Source organism: Lemur catta, chromosome 5, assembly GCF_020740605.2.
Source record: "Lemur catta isolate mLemCat1 chromosome 5, mLemCat1.pri, whole genome shotgun sequence".
In the NCBI taxonomy this organism is placed as follows: domain Eukaryota; kingdom Metazoa; phylum Chordata; class Mammalia; order Primates; family Lemuridae; genus Lemur; species Lemur catta.
Genome location: NC_059132.1, coordinates 22,903,139 through 22,929,915, shown reverse-complemented (window position 1 = coordinate 22,929,915; position 26,777 = coordinate 22,903,139). Strand labels below are relative to the sequence as shown.

Here is a 26,777-nt window from a genome sequence, read left to right as displayed (position 1 = left end):
ATGTCACACAGTTGATGTGTGTGGAGCCTGGATTTAAACCTGGCCTCCCTGACTGCAGAGTTCTAGCTCATCCTTAACCACGAGTTGTACTGTCTCCTGAGGCACCCACGCTACCCAGGGCGGGCAGCAAGCAGGTGGACAAACATTTGGTGCATTCCTACCGTGCACCAGGCCCCCTTCTAGACTCCAAAGAAGTAAAAGCCCTGGCTCTAGGGGCGCGTATGCATTCTAAAAGGAGGAGATAAAATATACACATAAACAAACACCCATTTTAAGATGTATTTAATATAAAGTGCTATACAGACAATCAAACAGGCTCTGTGCTGAGGAATGAGGCAGCAAGGAGCGGCAGTGGCTTTGAGGCAGCCACTGAAGGCCGCTTGAGGAGGTGGCGTCTGAGCTGAGAACTGCAGGAGGAGGAAGAGGCAGCCACGCAAACGGCTGGAGGAGGGCGTTCCAAGCTCAGGGACCAGCAAGTGCAAGGGTCTCGAGGGGGGAATGAGCTTTGCAAGTTCAAGCCCGGTGGCTGGAGAGAGGAAGAGGAAGAGGGCATATGTCACAACAGCCCTGAGCAGCAGAACACCCAAGAAACCAATGAGCCACACGGGGCAGGTGTGGGATATTCGCTCTGTTTTTTTCACCACTCAGCCCTCAGGCACGGTCACCCCTGAGCTCTGGGGGAACTGCCACAGCTCCTGACACTCTCAAAGGAGGGGATCAGCCCCTGGCCAACAGCTGGCAGCATCCAGCTATGGCAGTGCCCGGTGCGGATCTGCTGGCTTCATTTCTTCTCCTCCCAGCTTGTCTGCAGGCTGGGTCGGGGCCAGAGGGAGGATGGCTGGCAGAGCTTGGAGAGGCAGCCTTGAGCACTTGGCTCTCCCAGCCCAGCCATTAGAGTTGACACGTGTTACCAAAGTCCCTCAGCCTCCATCTGTCAGTTCTAGAAATCCAATCACCTTGCGGGAAAGGCTTCTGGCAGCAGAACCGGTGAATCATAAAATCACAGACTATCTGAGCTGGAAGGGAACTCAGAGATCACCAAGCCCAGCCAGAGAGACGGCTCTCTGCCGCAACCGCCCTCCCAAAGGTTTTCCATACTGTATAGCCTGTGGGTCTCAGCCTGGCTGTATCACAGCTTCAGCTGGAGTTTCCAAAAATTCCCAATGCCCAGCTGCGCCCCAGGCTAATTGCATCAGAATCACTTGGGGTGGGGGTGGGAGTAGCAGAATTCAGATTTTTAACACTCCAGCCAGGTGACTCCAATGTGCATCCAAGGTGAGGACCAGGGCTGCGGTCCCTTGCAGCCCCCTGGCAGTCAGGGTGCTGCAGCAATTAGGACTGTGACCTCCGAGGTCAGTAAGACTTGGATTTGAGCCTGCTCTGCAACTTCTCCAACCGGGTGACTGCAATCAACTTTCAGAACCTCTCCAAGCCTCTATTTCTTCATCTGGAAAAAGCATGTCATGGTAATACACCTCCCTTATACGTTGTTCTCAAGGCCAAATGTATTAATGCATGAAAAGCGCATGGCACAGTGCTTCCTTCCTACCTGGTAAGAACTCAGTACATGTCAGCTTTCATTGTTGTTGCATTCCCCAGGTCTAGCATTCTGTTAGCTCTTCTTTAGGGTAAATTGAAATGTTCTTACAGCTGTAATAGTGATCTTCTCAAAACCTACGGCTGCTTAGCTCACCTGCCCACTTCAGATCGTTCTGTGGTTTTCTGTTATTCTTAAGGTCAAGACAGAAGTCTTTGGTTTGACCTACCAGACTTCAACGTCTGGGCTCTGCCCCTCATGTTCCCATCTTGCACCCTTTCCCCCCATGGCCTGGGGGAGGGGCTTCTTTGATACCCCCACAAGCCACGCTTGGTCCCAACACAGAGCCTTTGCCCATCACGTGCCTCCCTGGAAGGCCTTCTTCACCCAGCTTCCCCCAGTCGACTCCCACTCACCCCTCCGCTCTCAGCTCTGTTGTCACTCCACCAGGACAAATCCTCACCTTGCCATTCCCTTGGCATCATGCTGCAGCTGGCATTTTACAATTATTTGTGCGGTCCCTTGTCCAATGTCTGTCGCCTGTGCCAGACTCCATACTCCGGGAGGACAGACACCACATCTGTGTGCTGCGGATCCCTAAAGCCTAACTCAGTGCTTGGCAGGTAGCTAAGGTTCAATAAATATTTGTAGAATAAACAAACTGGCCTCAACTGGCCTCTTTTTTTTTTTTTTTAAAGACGGAGTCTCTCACTCTGTCACTCCAGGTGACAGTGCAGTGGTGTCATCATAGCTCACAGCAACCTCAAACTCCTGGGTGCAAGTGATCTATCTGCCCCAGCACCTGAGTAGCTGGGACTACAGGTGTGCACCGCCATGCCTGGTAACTTTTCTATTTTTAGTAGAGATGGGTTCTCGCTCTTGCTCAGGGCTCAGGCTGGTCTCAAACTCCTGATCCTCCGCCTCAGCATCCCAGAGTGCTAGGATTATAGGCTTGAGCCACCTCACCTGGACCCCAATTGACCTCTTGATCAAGTCCACCAGTTGTTTAAGTTCTGCCCTCTGTAGCTCCTCAGAGCAGTCGTGTCTTCTACCCCAGGACCACCCTGCAGGGGTGGGTGGGCACCCTCCAGACTCCCACTCTGCTGTCCCCAAGGCTGAACAGCCATTGCTCCTATGGCAGGTGGCTCTTCCAGACCCTCCACAGCCTCGTCTGGACGGAGTCAGGTTGTCCAGAGTCGACACTAGGGAAGGAGCAGCTTTTCAAAAGCAATTTGCCCACACAGTTCTGCCTAGTGGTGGTGTGGCCATGAGGTTGTTCAGGATTAATGCCTAGTTAGCCGTTCAGCTCCCAGGCCCTTGATCTCCGGGTCATTAAGCTCACGCATTAAACGGACATCTCACCCTGGGAAGTATCCGCTTGAAAACCACTTCGGGTGGAGAGGCACGGATGCCACAAGTTTACAAGGGCATCAGCAAAAATAAAGACTAGATGAAGCTGAGCTTTTCCCTCTTGTTTTGAAATCAGGGCCAATCTGAAGCAAAATTAGGAAGTAGATGAAGAATGTCTAAAAGAAGAAAAAAAGCCATTTGCCCAGAGCAAATGGGGCCATTTCTGAGAAATTCTTTTTGGGAATTCGCAGAGAGGTTGTCGGGAGCACCCTCAGGCCTGCAAGGTCACCTTCAAACTCACCCTCAAAGCTCCATTGTCAATGCCACATGGGCCTGACAACAGCTGTGGAAGTGACACCAGGACACACACAATGTCCCACCCCCCACTAAAGGGCAGAATTGGAGTCTTTTCTGTTTCAGTTTTCGCATCAGCGTGGCCCAGGGACTGGCAAAGGTGAGGAGCTTGTGCAAAGGCCAGACTCGCAGGCCCCAGGGTGGCAGCTGTCCCCTGGGGAGATTCTGCATCTGAGCGTCTGCACAGGTTGAGGTGGCAGACAGATTCTGACTCCTCACCTGGCTCGGGGACCCGGCTGCATTCCCTGGCCTTGCCATGGCAAGCGCTTGCTACGGAATGGAAATGAAACCTGCAATGGGCTGGACGAGAGCCTGCTTTGTGGGAGGGATCTAGAAAACAGCCGGCGGAAAGACCAGGGCGGCAGACCCTCCAGGCTCCCTGCCGCGGGGCTGAGCTCTGTGTGGTAGACGAGCGCCCTCCGGTGGCGCAAGTGAAGATGACAGGCAGGAGTGAAGAAAAGAGTTTCCACCTACAAGGCGTGGCTGCCGCATCGTGGTGCAACCCGTACTTGCACGACTCGCCCCTCCCTTCCCTCACCCTAATCCCAGCCCTGCCACATCTTAACTTTACTTAAAATGTTATATTTTGTTTATCATAATTTTTGCATTAATTTAAATTAAAATATTGTATTAAAATATTATTTATATTGATTACTGAGTTTTTTTTGCATCCTCTTCAATTGTGCGTGTGAGGTGAGTGCTTCCATTGCCTCCCGCCCACCTGCGCTCCCAGTCATAGTTCTCACCTAGAAGTCAGCCCAGAAGGTCCCCCCAGATATATGCAGAGCACCCCCCTCATTTGTCAGGTGAGCCGGGAGGGCCCACGAGGGGCAGGGGCTGGCCTGTTGGGGAACACCTGTGGGGTGTTCCTTGCACTGTAATAATGGGAGCTGCAGACTCCCCAGCTTTCTCCAGACGGGGACGGCTGCCTTTCAAAGTACATCCCGAATGAGAAAAGACTGTTGAATCAAGGCTGATTTTATTGCACAAAGATGTACCGGGTTCTGCGGTGTTTACAAATGTGCAGACCTAAAGGCAGGCCCTGGTTGCCGAGGCCCACTGCAATCAGCCAGCGCTCAGAAGAGGGGCCAGGTCCCCAGTGCATCTGGGAAGGCCACTGCCTTGGAACACCTTCCTCATTTGGGCCGCCATCTTGCATCATCCACCTGGAACCTCCAAGTGGCTCCCCCAGGAAGGAGTCACCCTCGGAAGTGTCAGGGGATAAAGTAGCACTCCTCCTTGCCATCAGCTGGCTGCCTGGAACCCCTCAACTGCATCATCTGCTTCTGTCCCACCTGCTACAAACCCAGCATCTCCAGCAACAGCAATCCTGGACCCCAACCAAGGAAGACAAGACCCCAGCCCTGAGACCTGGAAGATCTCTGCCTCCATCTGCTCCACCCTCCACAAGGGTGCCACGTCTGCCCCCATCATTCCCACTGCCTTCCCTAAGGAACCCTCCGTAGGTGCCAAGGGGACGTGGGTTCAGTCCAGGCCCAGAGAGGCAACCACAGAGCTTTGGGGGCCTGGCCCGCTTGCTCAGGCTGGATTATTACCCAGGCTACAAAGGGTTAAGTTGACTATCTTCAAATACCTATATCCCTGGGGCAAAGAGGAGGAAGTGGCTAAAGTCTCACTTAAAAAAAGAAAAAGAAAAAAAGAAAGAAAGAAAGAAAGAAAGAAAGAAAGAAAGAAAGAAAGAAAGAAAGAAAGAAAAGAAAGAAAAGGAAGAAAGAAAAGAAAGAACAAGCAGAAAATAAAAAGAAACTGTTCACAGACAAAGGTGCCCCTCAAGCTCGGGAGCTGGCCTCTTCCAACATGGTGTCTCACAGAGCCCTGACCCCTGCATGGACCCACTTGGGCCACAAAGCCCATCCTGGGCTTTTTATTTTTAAAATTTTATTTCTGTAGAGGTGGGGTCTTGCTATGTTGCCCAGGCTGGTGTTGAACTCCCAGGCTCAAGCCATCCTCCCACCTCGGCCTCCCAAGTCTCAGATTATAGGTGAGCCACCGGTGCCTGGCTCCTTCCTGAGTTTTTTAGACACACTTCAAGCCCATACTCTTTGTGGCCCAGTGAGAATAAAGTTACTTTAAATAACCACCATTTTATTTACGGAGGGGGCCACTCCTTCCAGGACTGCCCCGTGCAGCATTCCTTATCCCTGTGGACCGCACTGGGGTCAGTCAGAGCAAGCTGCGAGGGAGCTGTGGCTCCAACAGCAAGTGCTCTCAGACAACTGACCTGTGGGGCTCTTAGCAACAGCCACTTTGTACTGTGGTCTTTTTTTTTTTTTGAGACAGAGTCTCGCTCTGTTGTCTGGGCTGGAGTGCCGTGGCTTCAGCCTAGCTCACAGCAACCTCAAACTCCTGGGCTTAAGCAATCCTCCTGTCTCAGCCTCCCGAGTAGCTGGGACTACAGGCATGCGCCACCATGCCTGGCTAATTTTTTTCTCTCTATATATAATTTTAGCTGTCCAGATCATTTCCTTCTATTTTTAGTAGAGACGGGGTCTCGCTTTTGCTCAGGCTGGTCTCAAACTCCTGACCTCGAGCGATCCTCCCACCTCCCTCCCAGAGGGCTAGGATTACAGGCGTGAGCCACCATGCCCGGCCTGTACTGTGGCTTCTTATGCCCTCGGATCCCTGCACACTGGAAACACCTGGGCCAGGGGCGAGGTCATGTGTGTGGGATCCATTCCTGCCATCTTAGAGCGACAGTTCTCAGTATCATGCTGCATCTCCTTCACTGAGACGCAGGCCTGCAAGAGATTTGCAACTAATAATAAAGTGCTCGAGTCTGTGACCGACTGGACTCGTGCATCGGGCAGATTTGAGATCATCCCTGTATCAACGCCACGCTCCTCTTGCTTCCGATAAGGTTTCTTGAGTGGAATGAACTCTGCCATGGCCTGTGAGGCTCTGTATTATCTTGCAGCCTCAATCCTTGTGCCTCCTTTCTCCTTTCTTACCTGGGCCTCTCCCTTCTGGCCAATCTCCTACCTATGTCAAGGCCTTCGTACGTGCAGCTCCCTTGGCCAGGAGACCCCTTCCCCAAGACCCTTCCAATCCCCACTTCCAGGCTCAGCTTAAAAAGGAACCTCTTCCTGGTTCCAAAGGTCTTAAGGGAGGCTTTGCGGGGGGTGGGGTAGGGGTGGAAATAGTTTGTTCTCGATCGATGTGATGGTTACAAGGTGGGCACATAAGTAAAACTTCACTCAGCTGTCCATTTAAAATTTGTAAACTCACACCCAAAAAGATGTAATCTAAAAAAAATTTCAACCTCTTCTTCCCTGTCTCCTGTTATTCCTATTACTGTCAACCACGCCATGTTCATTTCCTTCCTGGCATAATAATTACATTCTTTGCTTGTTTACTTGTAAATTTTACCTCCCACTAGAATGGAAGCCCCATGAGGACATTCTGTCTTGTCCTTTGCTGTATCTTCCAGAGGGTAGCACAGTCCTTGCTAAACAGTAGATACTAAAATTATTAGTGAATGAAGAGATGAATGGATGAATCAAAAAGCTTGGATTTAATGATGGAGAAAGAAAGAGGCAGAGGAGGTCAGTCTGAGGCTAGAAGCTCCCTCAACCCCCAGCCCCCTTACAGTTTAGGGGTCTTGTGCCATATGCCCAGGTCCAGAAGTTATTCCCTGCCGGGAGGCCCAGCCCCGGCCTGTCTATACCTCATTGGGGTCGTCCTGGTCTGCGTAGATGAGGAAGCCCGTGAAGAGGCTGTCGGTCCAGTAAGGGTCATAGAAGAGCCCATTCTGCTCTGAGTAGAAGATCTGTAGCCAGACCTCGTCACCCTGCTTTAGAGCCAGGATGGTGGAGCCCGAGGCCACGTCATGGTTGCCGGTGTTGGCATCGAAGGTCCGGATGCGGTACTGGCCGTTGTGCACCAGGCCGATGGCCAAGTGCTTGTTGGCCAGCGTGATGTCGTAGGTGAAGTAGTAGATCCCCGGCACGCTGCAGACGAACTTGCCGCTGGAGGCGTTGTAGTGGCCACCCTCGTTCATCAAGATCTTGTCAAACTTGATGGGCAGCCGCTCCCGTGGGTAGCTCTTGGTCACCGCCACCGAGAAGGCCGACTTGGCGCGACCACTGCCGCAGCTGCAGGGGCCCGGGAGGCCCGGCTCCCCCTTCTTGCCCTTGGGCCCCTTCTTGCCTGGCGTGCCATGCTTCCCGGGGGTACCACTGACCCCCTTGGGGCCTCGGGGGCCAGCCCGCCCAATGGCCCCGGCTTTGCCCTTTGGTCCTGGCTTTCCCCGGTTACCTGTCCGGCCAGGTGGACCTGGAAGACAGAGCAGCTGGCGTTACGGAGGGGCCGCCACAGGCCTAGGCAGAGGTCATGGGCCTTGGCCTTCCATCCTTGGAGCGGGAGCTGGTGGGTAATGGAAAGACCAAGAAGGCTTTGGAGGGAGACACACAGAAATGAGTGTAAGTCCTGAAGGTGTAACTGGGGCACTTCTCCCATCTGGAACATGGGAATGGGATACTTACCTTCCAGAGCCACTGTGGATCCGGGCACAGAAAGAATAACATAACAAATTCCCACCCTTTCCTTTTCCTGCCTTCTACGGAAGAGTCTGGCTTGTCTGCCAGATCAATCCTTCTAGGGGCTGTGCTGATAACAGGGTGAGAAGGGAATTGGAAAAAGCCTCTTGATCTCAAAACCATGATCTTAATAAAAATCCCTGCCTAGTGCACAAGAACCGTGACCACATGTACAGGGTTTTATTGCAGCATTGCTTATCATAGCAAAAAATAGGAACGACTAAATGCCCATCCAAAGGGCGTAATTAAAAAATCATGGTCCATCCAGACTGTGGAATTCTACACAGGAGTTAAGAAAATGAGGGGCATTTATGTGCACTATGTGAAACCTTCTCTGAAATATACTGTTAAGAGGAAAGAACAGGCCGGGCACGGTGGCTCACACCTGTAATCCTAGCACTCTGGGAGGCCGAGGCCGGTGGATCGTTTGAGTTCAGGAGTTCGAGACCAGCCTGAGCAAGAGCGAGACCCCATCTCTACTAAAAAAAATAGAAAGAAATGATTTGGACAACTAAAAATATATACAGAAAAAATTAGCCGGGCATGGTGGCGCATGCCTGTAGTCCCAGCTACTCGGGAGGCTGAGGCAGGAGGATTGTTTGAGCTCAGGAGTTTGAGGTTGCTGTGAGCTAGGCTGACGCCACGGCACTCACTCTAGCCTGGGCAACAGAGTGAGACTCTGTCTCAAAAAAAAAAAAAAAAAGGAAAGAACATGTGGCTGAACCTTTTATGTTAAAAGGAATCCACAATGCTAACTATTTCTATACCATTTAAGTGTATAGAAGAGGCTTGGCTTATTGCAAACACCCACTAAATACTAGTTGACATATCTTGCAGAACATTAAAATTTTCACGTAGAATGCCTTTTGGCTTTTAATGCTCATATTTCATAAAATGTACATTTCTCTCAACACAGCTGCTGGCCATCGATTATATAGAAAACATTTAATTTGTATCCTTCAACTCAATACAATATTTTAAACAAAACATATGTGGATAAAGATTTGAGTTCATTGGACACAAAACAACTGTTTGTGACAACCAACCATATGAACTGGGTGATCAAGGAAGAGTTGCTTTAGGCATTTTACATCCTAACAAGGTACTTTATTTCTTATATGTATATATGTAGGCATTTCACTGTGTTTTAGAGTTTTGAGTTAAACTGTAATGCATTTAAATTTTCCCTGTTTTACATAATTGGGAAATAGGTTTCCAAATCACATTTTCTCACTGAACATCTAATTTTCAGGAACAGATTTCTTATGTTAAGTGCCTGGCAATGGCTGGTATTATTTTACACATATGTAAATACATCGAAAAAGGCGAGGAAGGACACACACCTAACCAATTAACAGTGGTTACCTCCGGAGGGTGAGGGGAGGGTGAGAAGGGGTAGTAATTAAGGAGGCCTTTTGCTTTATTGGTATTGCTTGAATATATTACAATGAGACTGTATTTGTATATTACGTGTGTAATTAAAAATAAATAAAAATAATAGGAAAAAATAAAACTAAGAGAGGTCACAAAGTTGTTGTTTGAAAAAAAAATGAAAATAAAATGTGGGAGAAGGGGCCGAGAGAAGAGGAGGAAGGGAGACAGAATCATTTTGGCTTGGAGTTTTTTGGGGGACACGAATAGATAAGGAAGCTTACCAGAAGTTCTACCATGTATCTGATGAAGTGCTTACTGCATCATGACTTTTTTGAGAGACTTCAGGAAAAGCTGACTTTACTTTTCACGACCTCTCTGGAGGTGGACCTGTGTGTGTGGTGGCGGGAGGGTGTTGGACGTTGTCCCGAACTGGTCCCAGGGAGACCTGGCTTTATCCGGGTGACATATGCCAGGACTCTCCAGCTCTCAAGGCTGCCTTGCTTGGCGCGGTGGCTCAGTTCTCAGCAGAGACTCAGCGCATGGCAGAAGAGATGACAAAGCAGCCTACATCCTCCCAGCTCTTGATTAAGGGGGAAATGTCAACCACAGAGACTCTACTCTCTCCCTCAGGATCCATAAGGCAAATCTTAGGGGAAACTCTAGCTGGTCCTGCTTGGAGCACGTGCCCAGCCCTGAGTCTACCACTGTGGTCAGGGAACTGGATACCGGGACACCAGTGCCTGGCGCACTGTAAGGCCTCCTCAAGTCAAAGCCATTATCATTACCTTTCTAGCTATTTTTCTGGGAAGGAGGTACTTTTAGTGGAGTTCATTCAGTATACTAGGAAAAGGCCTGGATTTGGAGTCTGCTCTAGCCTGTTACGTGAGCTCAGCAAGTCATTTAGGGGGTAACATTTATTGCATGTCTACTCTAAGCCTGGTGCTTGACATGCTATTTTATTTCATTTTTACCACAACCCTGTGAGGTTGCTATTATTATCCCCATTTTAGAGATGAGGAAACTGAGGTTTGGAGAGAGGTTAAGTAGTTTGCCAAAATTAGTATCCAGGTTGGTTTCCAAAGTTCAAGTTCTTGCAGCGATGACATTCTGTTCTCAACTTAATTGCTCTGACTGTTTCCTCATCTGTAACGTGGAGATAATAAGAATATCTCCTCCACAGGATACTGACGGTCGGATGAGCAACATAGTTAAAAGTGCCCTGTCAATGTTAAAATACCATACAAATAAAAATTACTATATTTCCCCACCATTTAAAATGTGTATTTGGGGATGCTGCTGACACTGGAAAGTGCTGGTTGCTGGGGTGACAGTTCAGAGATTTAAAGAATGTCAGAAGAGTATTCAGTCTATTAGCTGTCTGCCTGGCCTCCCTTCCTCTGGGAAACTGCCCTGTACTATTTCATGTGGCCCCACTGCGGCTGTCAATCACAGTGACCAGCTGCCCTTACCACCCACTCTCACACACGCAGGGGTGGGCCCATGACCCAGTCCTGGCAAATGGTGGTACCACAAAGGGATTGGTCCAGGATACACATGTGGCCATGGAGAACTGGTCATCCTGAGATTTGCTCTGTGGATCAAGCCATGAGGAAGCTGGAGCCCACTAGCTGCCATCTCAGAACTTCCAGCTAGCCTTTGTGAGGACGAAACCAACACGCAGAGGGAAGCAGAGCCCTGACAGTGATATTTGAGCTCCTGGACCCAGCCATTCCTGAAGCTCAGCTCTTGGACTTCTCAGTTTTTTGAGCCTACAAATTTCTTTTGGGGCTATAAATTGGGTTTCTGTGACTTGCAACCAAAAGAGTTCTGAATAATGTTTTAGGAGATTCGCCCAAAGTCACTTGGCAAACTGAAGGTACAGCAGGGGCAAAACATAAGATTCAATCACCACTGTTCCTTTTGGAATACACTGCTTTGTTTACAAGAAAACAGTAATTTGACTTATAATCAAAGGGATTAACACCAGTTTTAGGAATTTTAGATGCTGTCAGCCCCAGGTGGGAACAGGAGGGGTAGGCTCTGGGCCTCTTACCTTCCTCTCCACTGTCCCCCCGGTCCCCGTCCTGGCCATCCTGACCATCTTTGCCAGGAAAGCCCATTCGTCCCACCATTCCTGAGGGCCCTGGGGCTCCTGGGGGGCCGGGTGGGCCCTGGGGGCCAGGCAGGCTGCAGATGAGTTGAGCGGAGCCTTTCTGGAAGTCCCTGCGAGCGAAGGCGCCAATCAGCGGGTCAGCAGCACAGGGGAGGGCACAGGCCAAGAGCACCCAGGGGATCATGGTGGTGACCTGTGGGAGGCAAGAGAGCTGTGGCAGGTGAGTGTGGCCACTGAGCGGAGCCAGTGGTCGGTCAGAGGGGAAGCCGAGGAGGAGGAGGAGGAGGAGGCAGCTGGGATAGACTCAATTGTGTTCTGTCTCTTGCTCTTTCTTGCATCATGCACAAATAGCAGATGGAGTAGCATCATATCTTGAGGACATATCTGCACAATCTGAGTCATATGCCCAGAATACACTGTGGAGGGGTCTTGGGGGTGAGGCAGCCATCATCAGACCATCACCTTCTGTCGTGGCTGAGATGGACGCAGGACTTATGGCCCAAAGACTGACGACCGGAAGGAGCTGTGGATGGAGAGAAATGATCCCTGGTTTCATTCAAATAGGTGGCATGAAATGAAATGAAAGTCACGCAGTTAGCAGGTGACGGGGCTGGGGTTTGAACCAGGCCATCCAGATCCAGAGCATGTGCCTTCCTGTCTCAGGCTGGACTGTGTGCCCTTTGAGGCTGATGGCAGCAATAGCACGGTCCCACCAGAGATCAGTGTGCTATGCACTCAGAGATTATCCACTCCCAGCCACTCACTGTGCATATGCAGAAACTGAGGCCTAGAGCAGAAATAAGCAACTTGCCCAAGATCTCGCAGCAAATTGCTTCTGTCCCTTTGCAATCAACGACCTCTCCCCCAAGAATGAAACCAGGAGGGAGAAGACTCCAGGCATGACTTTCTGCCACGGGGATGAGCTATGAAGTGGTAACTTGGTTTGGGACCTTAGGCAAGCCCTTTTCCCTCTCTGGGCCTCAATTTCCCTACCTGAACAACAAGGGGTTGGACTAGAGCAGTGGTTCCCAAACTTGAATGTGCATCGGACTCACCTTGAAGGCCTGTTAAAACACAGCTTGTTGGGCCCCACTCCCAACTTTTCTGATTCATCAGGACAATTTGCATTGCTAGGAAGTTTCCAAGTGATGCTGCTGATAGTGGTCTGGGGACCCCACTTTGAGAACCACCGGACTAGACAGTCTCTAAGTTTCCTTGCAGCTCTGATCCCAAGCCTTTCAAGCTCCAGTCTGCCCGCTCTTTCCAGATGGGAAGCACTGTTGGGCTCACTGTCCCCATTCGGCCTTTGGCGACCTAATCAGAGCCTTCAAGCACTGGGGGACTCATTGGCAGCTGTGGTGCTGGTGGCAAGGTGGGGACATTGCTCAGGCCTTGGCCTTGGAAGCTCACCTTTCCTTCCTGGGCCCTCGATCTCCTTTCCCTTCAGACCCTGCTTTGCCCCTGGCCCTTGGAGCCTGTTCAGGCTTTCTGGGCTGCCTCTGGCTGCTTTCCTTGGAAATAGGCCTGACGTGGACAGAGGTACATATTAGCTTTGCGTATCTAGTCGTCTGGAAAGATGGCAAAAGATGGCTGAGTGGATGAGTGTAAGAGGATGTTAAAATTGAAAGCCCTGCCTGGGCACCGAGACAAATGAAACACTGCATGCCAAATCGAGGGGTCAGGCCCGAGTGCAAAATTTACAAAGGAACAGTGTGAGAGCCCATCCTCCAGCTCTCGGCACTCATTCTTGTCAGATCAAGAATTTTAAAATGTGACTCCTGTCATTGGGTGCAGCAGGGAGAATGGACCGAGTCTCAGGCCTGCAGGAAAAAGCTAGAGGAGAGAGACGGGCAAGCCTGGGGGGAAGGGGCTGACTATAGTACCTTCTCACCCTCCCAAGGTAGATGGAAGGTACCAGAGGCCCTGCCAGCTTCGCACTTGGCTGGGGGAGCAGGAGGAAGTCTCACCTTTGAATGAAGATTGAAGTGTGGAATCCTAGAGTGGAGATTCAACCAGGCAGAAGGGGGAGCTCCCCTCACTGGCTAAATTATAAGGGGGAAGAGGAGGCAAAAATACAGGTGTAGTTTGATTATATTTCTGGTGTCAGCCTTGCTCAACCTAGATCACATACATACATTAATAGCAGAGGTGGCAGGCAGATAAGGCAGGTGCTTTTGCAAAGCTGTGGCCTAGACACTCCCAGGCCCTGCGACTCGCCATCTCTTTCCCTTGCCTACTTGTCGAGAGGCTTGGAAAACTGGTTAGTGTTACCTCACAGCTGCAGCACATCTGGGGCCCCCAGAATAGAAACTAAATTTTTAAAGTACGTTTGAAATAGTTCAGAAAGTTGCAGTCTACAAACATTTTGGAGTAGGGAGAGAGGGAGGAAGGGAGTGGGTGGGAGCGAGTCTTTGAGGCAGCTCAGAATCCTGCAAATGGCTGGATGAAGACAGGCAGGAAAGGGGCAGGCAGATGAGAGCGGGAGGAGACAGTGGGGAACCATCTGTCGCAGCTGACGCAGTTGACCAGTTGACGGTATCCACGCCCAGCCACCCGGGCCCCACAAGAAGGGGGAGGGTTTGCTCTCTGGCCCGTCTGTCCTGCATCAGCCTTTGGGCAAAGAGGGGACTCCTCTCTGTGACAGCTGGGTCTGGGCAGGCCCCACTGCCTGGGTGGAGGAGGAGGGGTCTGGGACAATTTGGGAAGAAGGATTTTCTGAGCTGGAGCCTGGAGGCTCCTGTAGCCCCAGAGGAGTCCTGGCAGCTTGAGCCAGGAACTGTTTTGGAAATAATGGCGGGGAAACTAGATTCTGGTTCCAAACCTAGAGGGAGGGAGAGGAGAATCTCCTTGCCTCCAGGGTACCTCCAAGAAAAACAAGGCTCCAAATAGCTCTGCTCCCAGCCTGCGCCCCGCCCTCACCCACTCTACAGTGGTGAGAAAATCTGGGTTGGGGTGCTTAGAGCAGAGCCAAGGCCCCGAGGAATCCAGGCAGATTAACTCTTCCAGTGCCTCGTAAATAAATGTAGGATCACAAACCTGGGGAGGGCTCCCAGGGACCATCTTCTGCAAGCTCTTCGGTTACAGACGGGGAAAGCGAGGCGGAGCCAAACTGATTTTATCACACACCTACCACATTCCACGCTCTCTGTGAAGCTATTTGCCTGCACTGTTTTATTTGAAGTTTACAATGAACCCCACGAAGGCAGTATACTTATTGTTCCATTTTTCCAGAGGAAGAAACACATGCTCCAAGATGTGAAGTGATTTACTCAAAGTCGCACCATCAGGGAGCAATGGAGACAGCCTCCAAAAAGCCACGTCTGAGGGTCTCTGAAGACTATGCTTACTGCATTCCACCTTCCTTCCTTCCCCTGCTGTTTTATTCCTGTTTCACAGAAGACACGAAATGCAGAGAAGCTAATTTGCCCATGTTTATACAGCTAGTTAGCGGCAGAAGTTATATTTGAACTTGGGTTTGGCCTACCCTGGTACCAAAATGCTTTCCATAATATCAGCATCTCTTTGATTTTTCCTCCTAAATACTCCAAATTACAGAAGAGACCTTGAAGCATATGCCAAAGCCACACACAGCAATAGAGAAATTGCTTTGATATCCTGTAGTTTATTTTACAATTTTATACACACACAAGCGCGTACTACATGACTTCAAAATTGTAAAAGTGATGCTGTTCTCTCTCAGGATGCTTGAGTAAATTGATGCTTGAGGGAAACCTGTCCCTTGAGAAGACCATACTTGGCTCAGACAAGGTGATGGGTGGGTGGGGGGAGCCTCCTGGACCCTGACTCCCCACCGCAAGCCCCTCTGGAGTGTTGATGGGGGCATTGCCAAGACCTGAGCCAAAAGCTCGGGGTGTCACTCCCCAAGACCCTCCAGTACCTGCTGGCTGCAAACAGCAAACCTTGGAACCCTTGCTGTGGCCCACAGGGCCCTAAACGACCTGGCCCCTACCTCCACCCCAACCTCAGCTCCCGGGGTCCCTCCACTCCTCTGGCCACCCCCAGGCCGAGCTCCACTGCACCCCAAGGCGCCAGCCCCTTGGCCAGTAACCTAGTGGGCTCCACCCTTTTGGTTTGCTTGTTCTTTGTCTGTTGTGTTTTGGCTTAAATGCCCCTTCCTCCAGGCCCTGCCGACCTGCCCTCCCAGGCAGTGCTCCCTCTGATCCCAGCACTTTCTTTCTTTCCTGGCCCTTACGACAACTTGCCGATATTCACTTTATTCCCATTAAAGTGTAAGCCCCATAAAAACAGGGACCCCAGTGGGCCACCTGGCTTCAAATTTCCTTGCACACAGTGGGTGTTCAAGAAATATTTGCTTAATTAATGAATGTCTGAGACATTCACTCTGCCCTGAAGAAAATCTACAGCTAAAACAAGGCAGGGGCTTAAATCCAGAAGGGAACTGACACCCCTTGATTCACATCAGGTCTCTTTCTTCTCTCAGTTTTTCTAACCAAAACTAGATCTGATCTCTCCTTCCTTTTGACCTCTTAGAGTAAAGGGGCTGTCTCTTTCTCTCTCTGCCCCCTGGGGTCGGGGCTGGCCTTGCAGAATACCTTACTATAGTAGATGCTACATAATGAGTTGTTCAATCGGTCAGGAAAAAAGTATCAGTCCTTTGCCAGCTTTTAAAAAACTATCTTAGTCCCTAAATTATCCTTTCTGGGGGTGGAAAGGTGTGAGTTGAATAGGGAAGGCTTCATTATTAGTCTTCCTGCTGAAGGGAAAAAAAAAATGTTAGTTGGTTAAATCCCAGAAATGGAATCATGAGGTGCTAAACTTGGATGAGTTCTTAAATCTGGTTTTAATCTACCCAGTCCCTGGGCTTCTCATCTCTCAGTCAAGTAGCTAAACATTCGTAAATATACACATGTTCTAGAAAAACGCTAGGGGCTAAAGTGCTGCAGCCTTCAGTCCACTATCAGGGAACAGCCTTCCTCCCCCTCCCTTTTGCTCCTGGCCCACAGGACACGGTCCTCTGGTTGATTCCTGAGGGTCCTTTGCCCACACTGTGGGGTGGAAGGGCCAGAAGTGGGGACATTGGCCTGTCGCTGATTCTGCCGGCAGAAACTCCAGGAACGCTTATCTGGGCCTTGAGCAAGGCTTGTAAGCCTGGGTGCTGAACAATCTCCCCTTGCAGATTGGAAGATATAAATTATGCTCAAATAAATTCGACCTGTTTGTTATCACGTTTTGACACACTGACAGGTAGGGGTGGTGTTCAACTCAGTGGTTAAGTGCCATGGGAAGCCCAGCTACTTGATTTCTTCAACTATCCAACGGAGACAGTAGTAAACTTACCTCATGGAGTTTGTGTGAGAAATGAGATAATGCATTCAAAGATTCCAGCCCAGCGTTTGCCACTGTAAACACTCCGAGGTTGCAGAGAACTCTGCCTACAATGCCCCCTCATCCTGGCTTCCTCCCAGAAGCCCTCCCATAGCAGCCGGCCTCATCCTTCAAGTCCCAGGCCTAATACCATCTCCTCAGGGACCCTGCCCGGATCACTTGATCCAAAGCATCCCACGCAGCCCTGCATATGCTCTCGTACCACCCTGCTCTTTGAAAGTACTTGGCCCAATCTGTGATTATGTATTTGTTTCTTGACTGGTGAACTGTCTGTCTCTTCCCCTGAATGGAAGGTCCAGGCCCTGCATGTTGCTCTCTCTGGTACCACCGGAGTCTAGCACGGTGCCCACATAGACAGTAAGTGCTCAACACAGTTGCTGAACAGCCTTGAATGAAAGGGTCACTCTTAAAATCAATAAAATATCAATAGGATCACAAGGATATCAAAGCCGCACTTGGCTACTGAGGAAAAGCCTGTGAGATGACTGGTCTTGGATTCGGAAGACCCGAATCTCAGTCCCAGTTTTGTAACTTATTGGTCATGTGGCTGTGGAAAAGTCATTTCACCTTATCTGGGCCTCCATTTCCTCACCTGCAAAATGGACATAATAACACTTGCCCCCCTCTGCCTTACAGCATTGTTCTGAGAATCAAATAAGATAACGGATGTGAAAGCAAAACATGATGCAAAAGTTAGAGCTTTGTTTAAAACTGTAAGTGTCACCAACTGCGGTCCTGAACTCCCACCAGGAGCCCCTGGAGTGTTTTGGAGGAGGCCTAGTCCTGGGTGGAGGAGGACACCTGAATCCAACCTAATGGTCGGATTGTCCCTGGAGTTAAAAGGGACAAGGCTGCTGGCTGGAATGAGACAGTGCTTACTTGCAGATGAAGCTTGCTGAAAATCCGCTTTGATGGGAGTGGGAATACTACAATGAAAAACACCCCACACCCGCCCTGAATTCTAGGAAGTAAATTGGAAACAGCTCTCTCCAGCTTCTCTGAAAAGCCAAAGAGGTCGATGGGAGGGGAGAGGGGCTGGCTGCAGCTTCTCACACACTGCTCACGAAATGTCCCCTTTCCAGGGATCTTGAGACCGATGCCCAGTTGGAAACTCTCCCGCATCCAGAGTCTAAATACGGAGGATTAAAAGTTATAGGACCCACTTTCCAGGAGACCCCAGAAAATATCTGATGTGTTGTTTTCTCTCATTCTTTTCCCCTATTTCTGGCTCAGCCTAGAAAAAGAGGCCAGGGACAAATCATGACCTAACGAGGTCTCAGAAGCCAGGGGTTTGTCTCAGCAAGCATTCCTGAAAGCACATAGGAAGTCAGCCTGGGTATTAAAGCTAAGAATTACATCTTCTGACATATACAACCCCAGGCTTTACAACCCAACCAACATGGTGCATGATGTGGTGGGCAGTGGAGCCCATTCCTCTGGGCCCGGGGCTGCTCCACATCTGAGCCCCAGCTGCCTCCCCTGCACAGTGAGGACAAGAGTCAGGCTCTGGGGTGGCTGAGGACAAAGCCACCCAGCTTTGGCCCTGCCCTTGGCTGTTTTCTGCCACGTGGAGACCAAGGAACTGCACTGAGAGAGAAGAATGCAGCTGTTGGGCGAGATGCGAGGGGGAAAGATGGAGGCCGGGGGCCAGGCTCCACGCAGCGGGGGAGTGTGTGTGAGCAGCCCTGTCCAGGAGGAAATGATTCGAGCCATACGTGTTGTTTTAAATGGTTTCATTGCCACATTAAAAAAGTAAAAGGAAGGTGAAATTAATCTTAATGTTATTTAGCCCAATATCGCCCCAATCATGTAATCAACGTAAACTTTACTAATGAGACATTTTACATTCCTTAATTAGCACTAAGTCTTTGAAACCCAGTGATGCACTTTAACACCTGCCCCACATTTCAGTTCCAACTGGCCACATCTCAAGTGCTCAACAGCCACACAGTGGCTACAACATTAGCTCCAGCTTGAGTTCAAATCCCACAGACTAGCTGTAGTAGGACCTTGTACAAGTTACTTCTCCTCTCTTCCTCAGTCTCCTCCTCTCCAAAACAGGGATGGTAATAATAGTACCGACCTTAGGGGGTTATTATGAGGATTAAATGTCCCTCGAATAAGGCCTGGAATATGGTCAGAGGTATAAAAGCATTCACTACTATTTTATTTTATTATATCTTACCCTTCTGAAAATCAAACAAGATAATGGATGTTGAAAGTGAAACATGATAAAAAATTTAAGACCTGTTTAAAATTGCAATTATCACTACCTGCCGCTGAACTAACAAAAACAGTCCTGACCTCCCACCCTGAGTCCTGTGGCATTTCAGGCAGAGGCTCCTATATCTTCTAATCAGTCCCCATTTTCACTGCAATTAGTGTGAGCTGTGTTTCTGTCAGTTGCTGCCAGAAGAGAGTCCTAGGGAGATCTGACCTTCGCTCCTGCCTGCTGTTCCCGTCCCGAGGAAGCTGGCGTGTCCATGCTCCATAATACAAAGACCAGTGGGTCCATGGGACAGGGCGCGGCTCGCCAACTGAGAGGGGCTAAGTGGGATATCATGTGTGCGTGCCTGGTACCATGCTTTGGCACACGAATACCCAGTGAACAGTGCCCCTTATTGTACTGCCTCTGAGGCCACACCCTGGGGATCTGGAGGTGAAAGATGTGGCAGCTGCTCCTGTGGGTCACTGTGAGCCCTGGGGCGACCTGGGCACAGTACAACTATGTGGCTACACTGAGGGCCCAGCCTGGCGCCCCTGTGTGACCAGGAGAGTAAACAAGCTTCACGCCTCCTTTTTCTTTGTAAGAAGCTTCCCAGCAGCATTTAGATGTAACAGAATCCAGGACCAGGCAGGTGGCAGGGGAAGAAAATTTTGGGGCTAGATGATCCCTTCAATAGTATAGAAGGGACCATGTTTGAAGATCTAAGAACTAAGGGAGAGGGACAAATTCTGAACTTTGAAGGGGTGGGTGGAAGGGAAATGCTAAGTTTCCTTTGACTTCTCTGGGCAACTTCCATGGAGTCACTTCTGGTCAGTCCCTGATGGACATTTAGGGTAACCCTAAAGACGTGACATCTAATGTCTAGCATTAGAGAAGCACAGAGCTGGTTTGGTAGTTAAAAGATTTTTTTTTTTTTTTTGAGACAGAGTCTCGCTCTGTTGCCTGGGCTAGAGTGAGTGCCGTGGCGTCAGCCTAGCTCACAGCAACCTCAAACTCCTGGGCTTAAGCGATCCTACTGCCTCAGCCTCCTGAGTAGCTGGGACTACAGGCATGTGCCACCATGCCCGGCTAATTTTTTTCTATATATATTTTTAGCTGTCCAAATCATTTCTTTCTATTTTTAGTAGAGACGGGGTCTCGCTCTTGCTCAGGCTGGTCTCGAACTCCTGACCTCAAGCGATCTTCCCGCCTCAGCCTCCCAGAGTGCTAAGATTACAGGGGTGAGCCACAGCATCCGGCCTAAAAGATGGTTAAGAGTCATTTTCTAGTTGTTGACTTTGGGCAAGTTATTTAACCTCTCTAGGCCTCAGTTTCCTTGTCTGTTAAATGGGAAAAATAACACTGTACAGTCTTATCTGAATCATTTGAATTTGAAATAGCATGACGTCAAAATATTTATTGTTTCACTTTATGTGTAAAGTCTGAAATAACCCCAAATCCCCAAATTAAAAGTTGTCACAAACCTTATAAAGCAGTGTGAATTGTATTTATGCTATAGCCACATAATGGCACTATCCTAACAGGTAAACAGAAACACCTGCCATCCTTCAGCAGGTGGGTTTTGAATTATACTAATTTTGAATTATTTGAGGTCTTCAGGAATGCTTCCCTGGAGTCATTTGGTTGCCCGAACCTGCCTTCTAGAGTATTTGTGAATATTAAGTAAGATAATGCAGTAACCAGCCCAGAGTAAGCACTCAGTAACAGTAGTGTTATTTTGATATTATAATCATTTGTGAGAACATAGAGAGAGACAATGTAACAGGGGAAGGTTGCTACACATGTCTGGCTACACAAACAGACCTGGGTCTGCTACTTCCTCATCTGTAAGTGGCATATGGTGTAATGGTGAGCCCGTGAAGAGTGTAATTGTTAGGTTTGGCGTAGACAGCAACAAAGGCAGTTATAATAGCTAATGCTATTTCATATCACTGCATGCATGCAAAGGTGCAGGGTTTCTACAGATGTGCCCTACTTTAAACAAGGTTGTAAAATTTGAATTCAGTCATTCAATGATCAGCTTTTTGTTACTATTGCAACGTGCAAGAACTGGCTGAGAGGGATTAAAGAGTTATGGGACGCAGTCCTGCCACTGAGGCAATTACAGTCTAGACAAGTGGTGAGCAACTGGCTTCTCAAGGGCCTTATTCAGACCATGCATTACATTGTGATTATTGTTTTTTTTTAATTTGAAATTGTTGTCAATGTAAAACTTGAGAGATTTTATGTTAAAATAAAAATTTCCAGCTCTTCTTGAGAACCTGAAGGAGCTGGCAATGCTGCGCCTGCATTCTGGCAGGTCACCAACTGCCTGCCCCTTGAGACAGGGTGTTATGGGCTGAATTTTGTCTTCCCAAAAGTCACGTTGAAGGGCCAACCCCTAGAATCTCAGAATGATTGAAAATAGGACCTTTAAGGTCATTATAGGTTATTAAGGTAAAACGAGTCATACGCATGGGCCCTAATTCAGTATGACTGGTGTCATTATAAGAAGAGATTAGACAGACACACACAGAGGGACAACTATGTGAAGACACAGCAAGAAGACGGCCAGCTGCAAACCAAGGAGAGAGGCCTCAGAAGAAAGCAACCTGCCAACACCCTGAGCGTGGACTTCTGGCCTCCAGAACTGTGAGAAACAAATATCTATTGTTTCATCCCCTCAGTCTGTGGTATATATTTTTTTAATTTTTAAAAATATTTTTATATTTTCTAATTTTTTTATTTTAGAGATTATGGGGGTACAAACGCTTTGGTTACATAAATTGCCTTTGCACTGCCTGAGTCAAAGCTACAACTGTGCCCATTCCCCAGACATCACGTACCACACCCATTAGGTGTGAGTTTACCCAGCCCCTCCTCCCCCCCACCTGCTTAACACCCGATGAATGTTACTTCCCTATCTGCACATAAGTTTTGATTGATTAGTATCAATTTGATGGTGAGTACATGTGGTGTTTGTTTTTCCATTCTTGTGGTACTTGACTTAGAAGCATGGGCTCCATGTGGTTCTGTTATGGTGGACCAAGCTGACTAAGACACAGAGCCTGCGTTCTTCAGTGTCCACAGTTCTCACCACTCCCACATGTCATGCATTCTGTTCACATACATGTCGTGTGCAACCCCTGTCAGCATCTGAGTTTACAACCCCTAATCTAGAGGAAGAGAGTAATGATTCTCCATGTATATTGTGTGTTCTTATTTCAAGGCTTTGCTGTTCATATTCCCTTTAATTCTCCTCACAGTTCTAAGAGGCTGCTATGCTACTGTCATCTCCATTTGGCAGAAGAGAAAACAGAGCTCAGAAAAGTGAAAAATCATTTTTCTCAGGTCAAAACTGGGGTGGAACCCAGGCCTGACGACTCAGGGCCCAGCATGCATGTCCCTCTACCATGGCCCCTCTGCTAGCAGGGTGAGTTACTAACAGGGCAGTGATGTGTGTGTGTATGTATATGTGTGTTATAGAAGTAAGCCATTTATAGAAGTGAACAGATCCAGAGGAGGATTATTTGCTTGAAAAAATATTTGGCATTGAATTCCTTGCCAAAGTAAATCCAGACTAGAACGTGATTAACAGAAATCTGGTTTATGCAGGAGTTCGTCTCATGGAGGCAAAGTAAGGTTGGCAGGCCTTTGACCTGGAAGAGGCAGCGGGGAAGCTGTATGTAGAGGGACTCCCTTACCCCCACGATGGACATTCAGGATCAGGAAGCATCAGAGACTGAGACTGCAGGAGAGAATGTCCCATCAGCAGGGGCAGGATGAGAGAAGGAGTAGCAAGACAGGGAAGAATGGGTGGATTTGCAGAGAAAAAAGTAACTTCTTGGGGAACTTGTTGAATATTTGATGGAGACAGAACAGCTTCAAAGAGATGACCCCAGATTGTGGGGGGAAAAAAAAACAACGCAATTCACTTGTATAATGACACACTATGATATTGTAAGAACAAAGAGGTCTGTATATGCAGATATGTAATCATAGCCAAGATACACTGCTAAATGAAAAAAGCAAGTTGCAACAGGGAATGTAACGGATGATTCTCTTTGAGTTAAAAAAAAGACACATAAATATGGAGTATATATATTAATACATATATATGGGGGAGAATTTCTGAAAGGACAAAAAATTTTGTTTAAGGGGCTACCTTTCAGAATTGGGAAGGAGTATGTGGGCTTTTATTTTTCACTTTCCCCTTTTTGCATTGTCTGGATTTCTTATGATGAGCATAATTATTTTCATAACATTTAAAACCTTAAATCCTAAGGTTTAAGGATTGGAAGACAGGCAAGGGGGGTATCCTCGCTAGGAGACAGGGAGAAGTCAGATATTTGGGAAGCAACAAACTCTACAGTGAACCTGATGTGTCAGAATGAGGCAGTAGTGATGTGCAGAAAAGTGTGGAGGGTCTGAGGAGTTGGCAGTTGAAAGCAGGAGTAATAGATATAATTTCTAGATAACAATAAATTAGAAGGAAATGGTACAGATGGGAGGGCAGAAATGAGGATATGAGAGGACAGATTTGTAACAATACTAACTGAACCCATATAAGACAGTCATTATTGGTGCTGGTTCAGCCTGGCAGAAACACAGGATCTTTGAGTTTAAGGAAGGGACCCTTGAAGGGTTCCAAGCAAGGCAATTCTGTGGTCAAAGAGCAGAGGAGACTCACACCAAGGTTGTTTAAAAGACTCACAGTGATAGGGGAGAGACCTGGGCTGGGAGACCATTAGGGACCAATGCAGTAGTTTGGTTGAGAGATGAGGTCCTGGAATGGAGCAGTGGCAGCGGGGATGCAGAAATAAGAACAAAGCATATTCATACGAGGCTTGAAGACAAGCAGTTTGGGGGAGGAGGTAGAGTGCAGAGTTGTGAAGAACCGGGTGCAAATCTCTGCCTGCCTGCCGTTCAATACCTTTTGAGCTCAGTTTGCCTGTCTGTATAATGTAGTTAATTAAAGAAATGTGAAGAGTAAATGAGATCATGCACTCAGTAAATGTTAACTATGATTGTTAGCTCGGGTATTGGACTTACTCTTACCAGAGTTCTAGTCCCTTTATCATCAGTTACTAGCTGTGCGACCCTGGGCATGTCGTTAACGCCTCTGAGGCCGGTTCCTGGTTTGTAGATGGGGCTAACCTGTTGTCATGAAAACGAAAGAGCGCAGGTAAACTGCTGGCAGGGCTTGGCACAAAGTAGGAGCTCAATAAATGGTAGAGCTACAAGTATCCCTATCCTAACGGGTAAATCACTGAGCACAGAGCCTGGCACACAATTAGCACTCAAGAAATGTTAATTCATATTACAACTCATAAGGAACGCTGCCCAGCCCGCGATAAGGGGGCGCTCGCCGCACCCCCCCTTCCGCATTCCCCGCCCCCGCCGCCGCCCCCAGTACCGCGCATCTCCCCCCTCCCCGCGCGCACGTTCCGCCCGGGCCGGACCGCCGTGCGGGGCACTTACCCTCGCGGCTGCCGGTCACGTCCAGGGTCGTCGCCGCGAAGAGGCTCTCGGCAGTGCTCCTGATGCTCCGCGTCCCCGCCTTCCGCAGCGGCTGCAGCCCGGCCAAGCGCCGGCCCCAGGCATAGTTTTCCCATCCCGTCATGGGAGGGAGCGCCCTCCTCCCGGTCACGTGGGCCGGCTCGTAGCGGTTTGGAAAAAACTTACAGTGACAACTTGGCTGTGTCGATGCATCTCTCTGTGCGCAGAGCTTGTCAGTGTGTTTGAAGGTTTCGTGCACAAGCGTTCCCCGTGCGTTTGCAAGGGTGTCGGTACGTGTGCCTGTGAAGAGGCATCTGTGCGCATGTCAGGGTTTATCCCACTGTGAATCTGAGAGTGTGTGTGGGCACGGCAGCTTACAACGAGAGTGCACTTCCCTGTTCACTGAATGTGTAAGGTGAGAGGGATTACGGATCCTATGTATGTGTTTAGTTGTGTGTGTGACATTATTGCATTTATCCAGATGTTCATCAGGGCCTGTGTATACACAGATGCATGCACATGTCCAAGATGGCAGCTTGGAGTATAACTGAAGTGCACTTCAGCTGCTGGATGTACACCTAGTGGCTAGATATCTGTGTTGGGTGCATGTTTAAATGTGTGTGTGTGAGAGTGTGCTTAAACACGTATTTGTGTGTATGTGCATAATGTCTGTGTGGCACCCGTAATTGTGCAGTGGCTCGTTCTGTATATTGATATGCCTTGTGCCTTGGTGTAGATTTTGTCTGGACGTGGGTGCACACACACATAATAGTGTGCACACAGGTAACCCTGTTTCCCAGCCCTCATCTCTCTCCTACCCAGAAGGCAAGGCTTTGCTGGCCTGGCTAACTGTCTAGCACACCCTCAAGTCATTGAGAGAGGTATACCCTACTGGAAGGTCTCAGTTCCCAAGACAGGCACAACAATCCTGTTTGGGTAGTAAGTAGACACCGCAGAAAAGGAAAGTCATAGGAGGCCTGGCTTTTGCTTCTCCCTGTTCCTTCCACTGCTTTCTTCTACTGGCTGCCTGTATTTCACTTGGCTGCCAGCACATCTGGTTAACAGCTGGTATGAGACACAAGGTTTACAGTCAGAATTTTAATGCAGATATGCATTCGAATTCTAATGCTGGATCCACTGCCTTACACAAGTCAACCTTATGGATGGTATTTCCTTTTCTGAAAAGTGGGGAGAATAATATTACCTCCACTATCTTTCCCCCCAAATTTGGGACACTCACCCATAAAGGTGGTTGGTAAGCCATTGAACTATGTAGAGAAGTATTACTAATTATTACATAAATAATATTTGAGGATGAAAGTTTGTAGGCTTAACATTCATTCAACAAATATTTAATAAGCATCTACTATGTGTCAGTCCCTGAGCTAGGTGCTGAGGATAGAAGGAAACCAAATAGGCTTGGTGCCTGCCCTCATGGAACGTAGAGTCCAGTGGAAGTGACACAAGAGGTTATAAGTGAAATGAGTGTTACCGAAGAGAAAAACTTTGAATGTAAACCTGGGTGGTCAGAGGAAGGCTAGAAGGATTTCTGCATCTTCACCGGAACCCTAATTGGTACATCATGTTATGAACTGTAAGTGCCATGAAAGTCAGGGAAGGGAGATGAGTGTGGATCAGAACAAGCAGGGCAGAAATCCAGAGAACTTCTGTCTTTCCTCTTTCCATCCTCCTATGCTCAACCCCATTTCAATCCTATCACTGACCTTCAAATTAATTAACCCATGGATTACACATGAAACAACTAAAATGCACCAGGCACTCTGCTTGACATTGGGGTCACAGTGATGAGCAAATAAGGAAGGTCTCTACTTCCAAAGAGCTTATGAGGAGACAGATGTTAAAGTAGCACTCAAATAAACATGCAGTTCAAAACTGTCGTAAGAGTTATGAAGAAAAAGAAGATCATCTATGGGAGAGGATGATGGTATGCAGTCTGTGAGAAAACTTTTTCTGATTAGGAATTTTGGATAGATCTCTTCGGTAGGTAACATTTAAGCTGAGTCCCAAAGGATAAAAAGGGGGGAGCCATACAAAACTGGCAAAGGAGGAGTGAGAAGTGCCAGGCAGAAGAAACAGAGTATATCAAAGCTATGTTAGCCTTTCTTAACATCTTTCTAATGCTCCTCTGTGTAACAATAGTTAGAGGATAAAGCCTAACCTTTGTTGTGGGGGCTGTCTTGTGCATTGCAGGATTTTTAGTAGGGAGCTCTGGCTCCTATCCACTAGGTGCTACCTACCAGTAGTAGCTCCCTCCCCTCCAGCTATGACAATGAAAAATGTCTCCAGACATTGCCAAATGTTCCCAGAGGGGCAAAATTGTTCTGTTGCAAACCACTGTGCTGTATGTAGCCCTGCTCTGGTCAGGTGGTCTCTTTCTGATTCTCAAATGCACCTTCAACA

General features: G+C 48.6%; 1 protein-coding gene across 1 annotated transcript; it reads right to left on the bottom strand.

The window, feature by feature from the left end:
• Window positions 1-6,754: 6,754 nt before the first annotated feature.
• On the bottom strand, window positions 6,755-24,656 carry C1QTNF2 (C1q and TNF related 2). The gene is made up of 3 exons (XM_045552684.1): window positions 24,339-24,656; window positions 11,225-11,477; window positions 6,755-7,534 (listed from the first exon to the last, which is right to left on the bottom strand). The coding sequence occupies exons 2-3, from the start codon at window positions 11,466-11,468 to the stop codon at window positions 6,921-6,923; spliced, it is 858 nt and encodes a 285-aa protein (XP_045408640.1). The 5' UTR covers window positions 11,469-11,477; window positions 24,339-24,656; the 3' UTR covers window positions 6,755-6,920.
• Window positions 24,657-26,777: the final 2,121 nt, after the last annotated feature.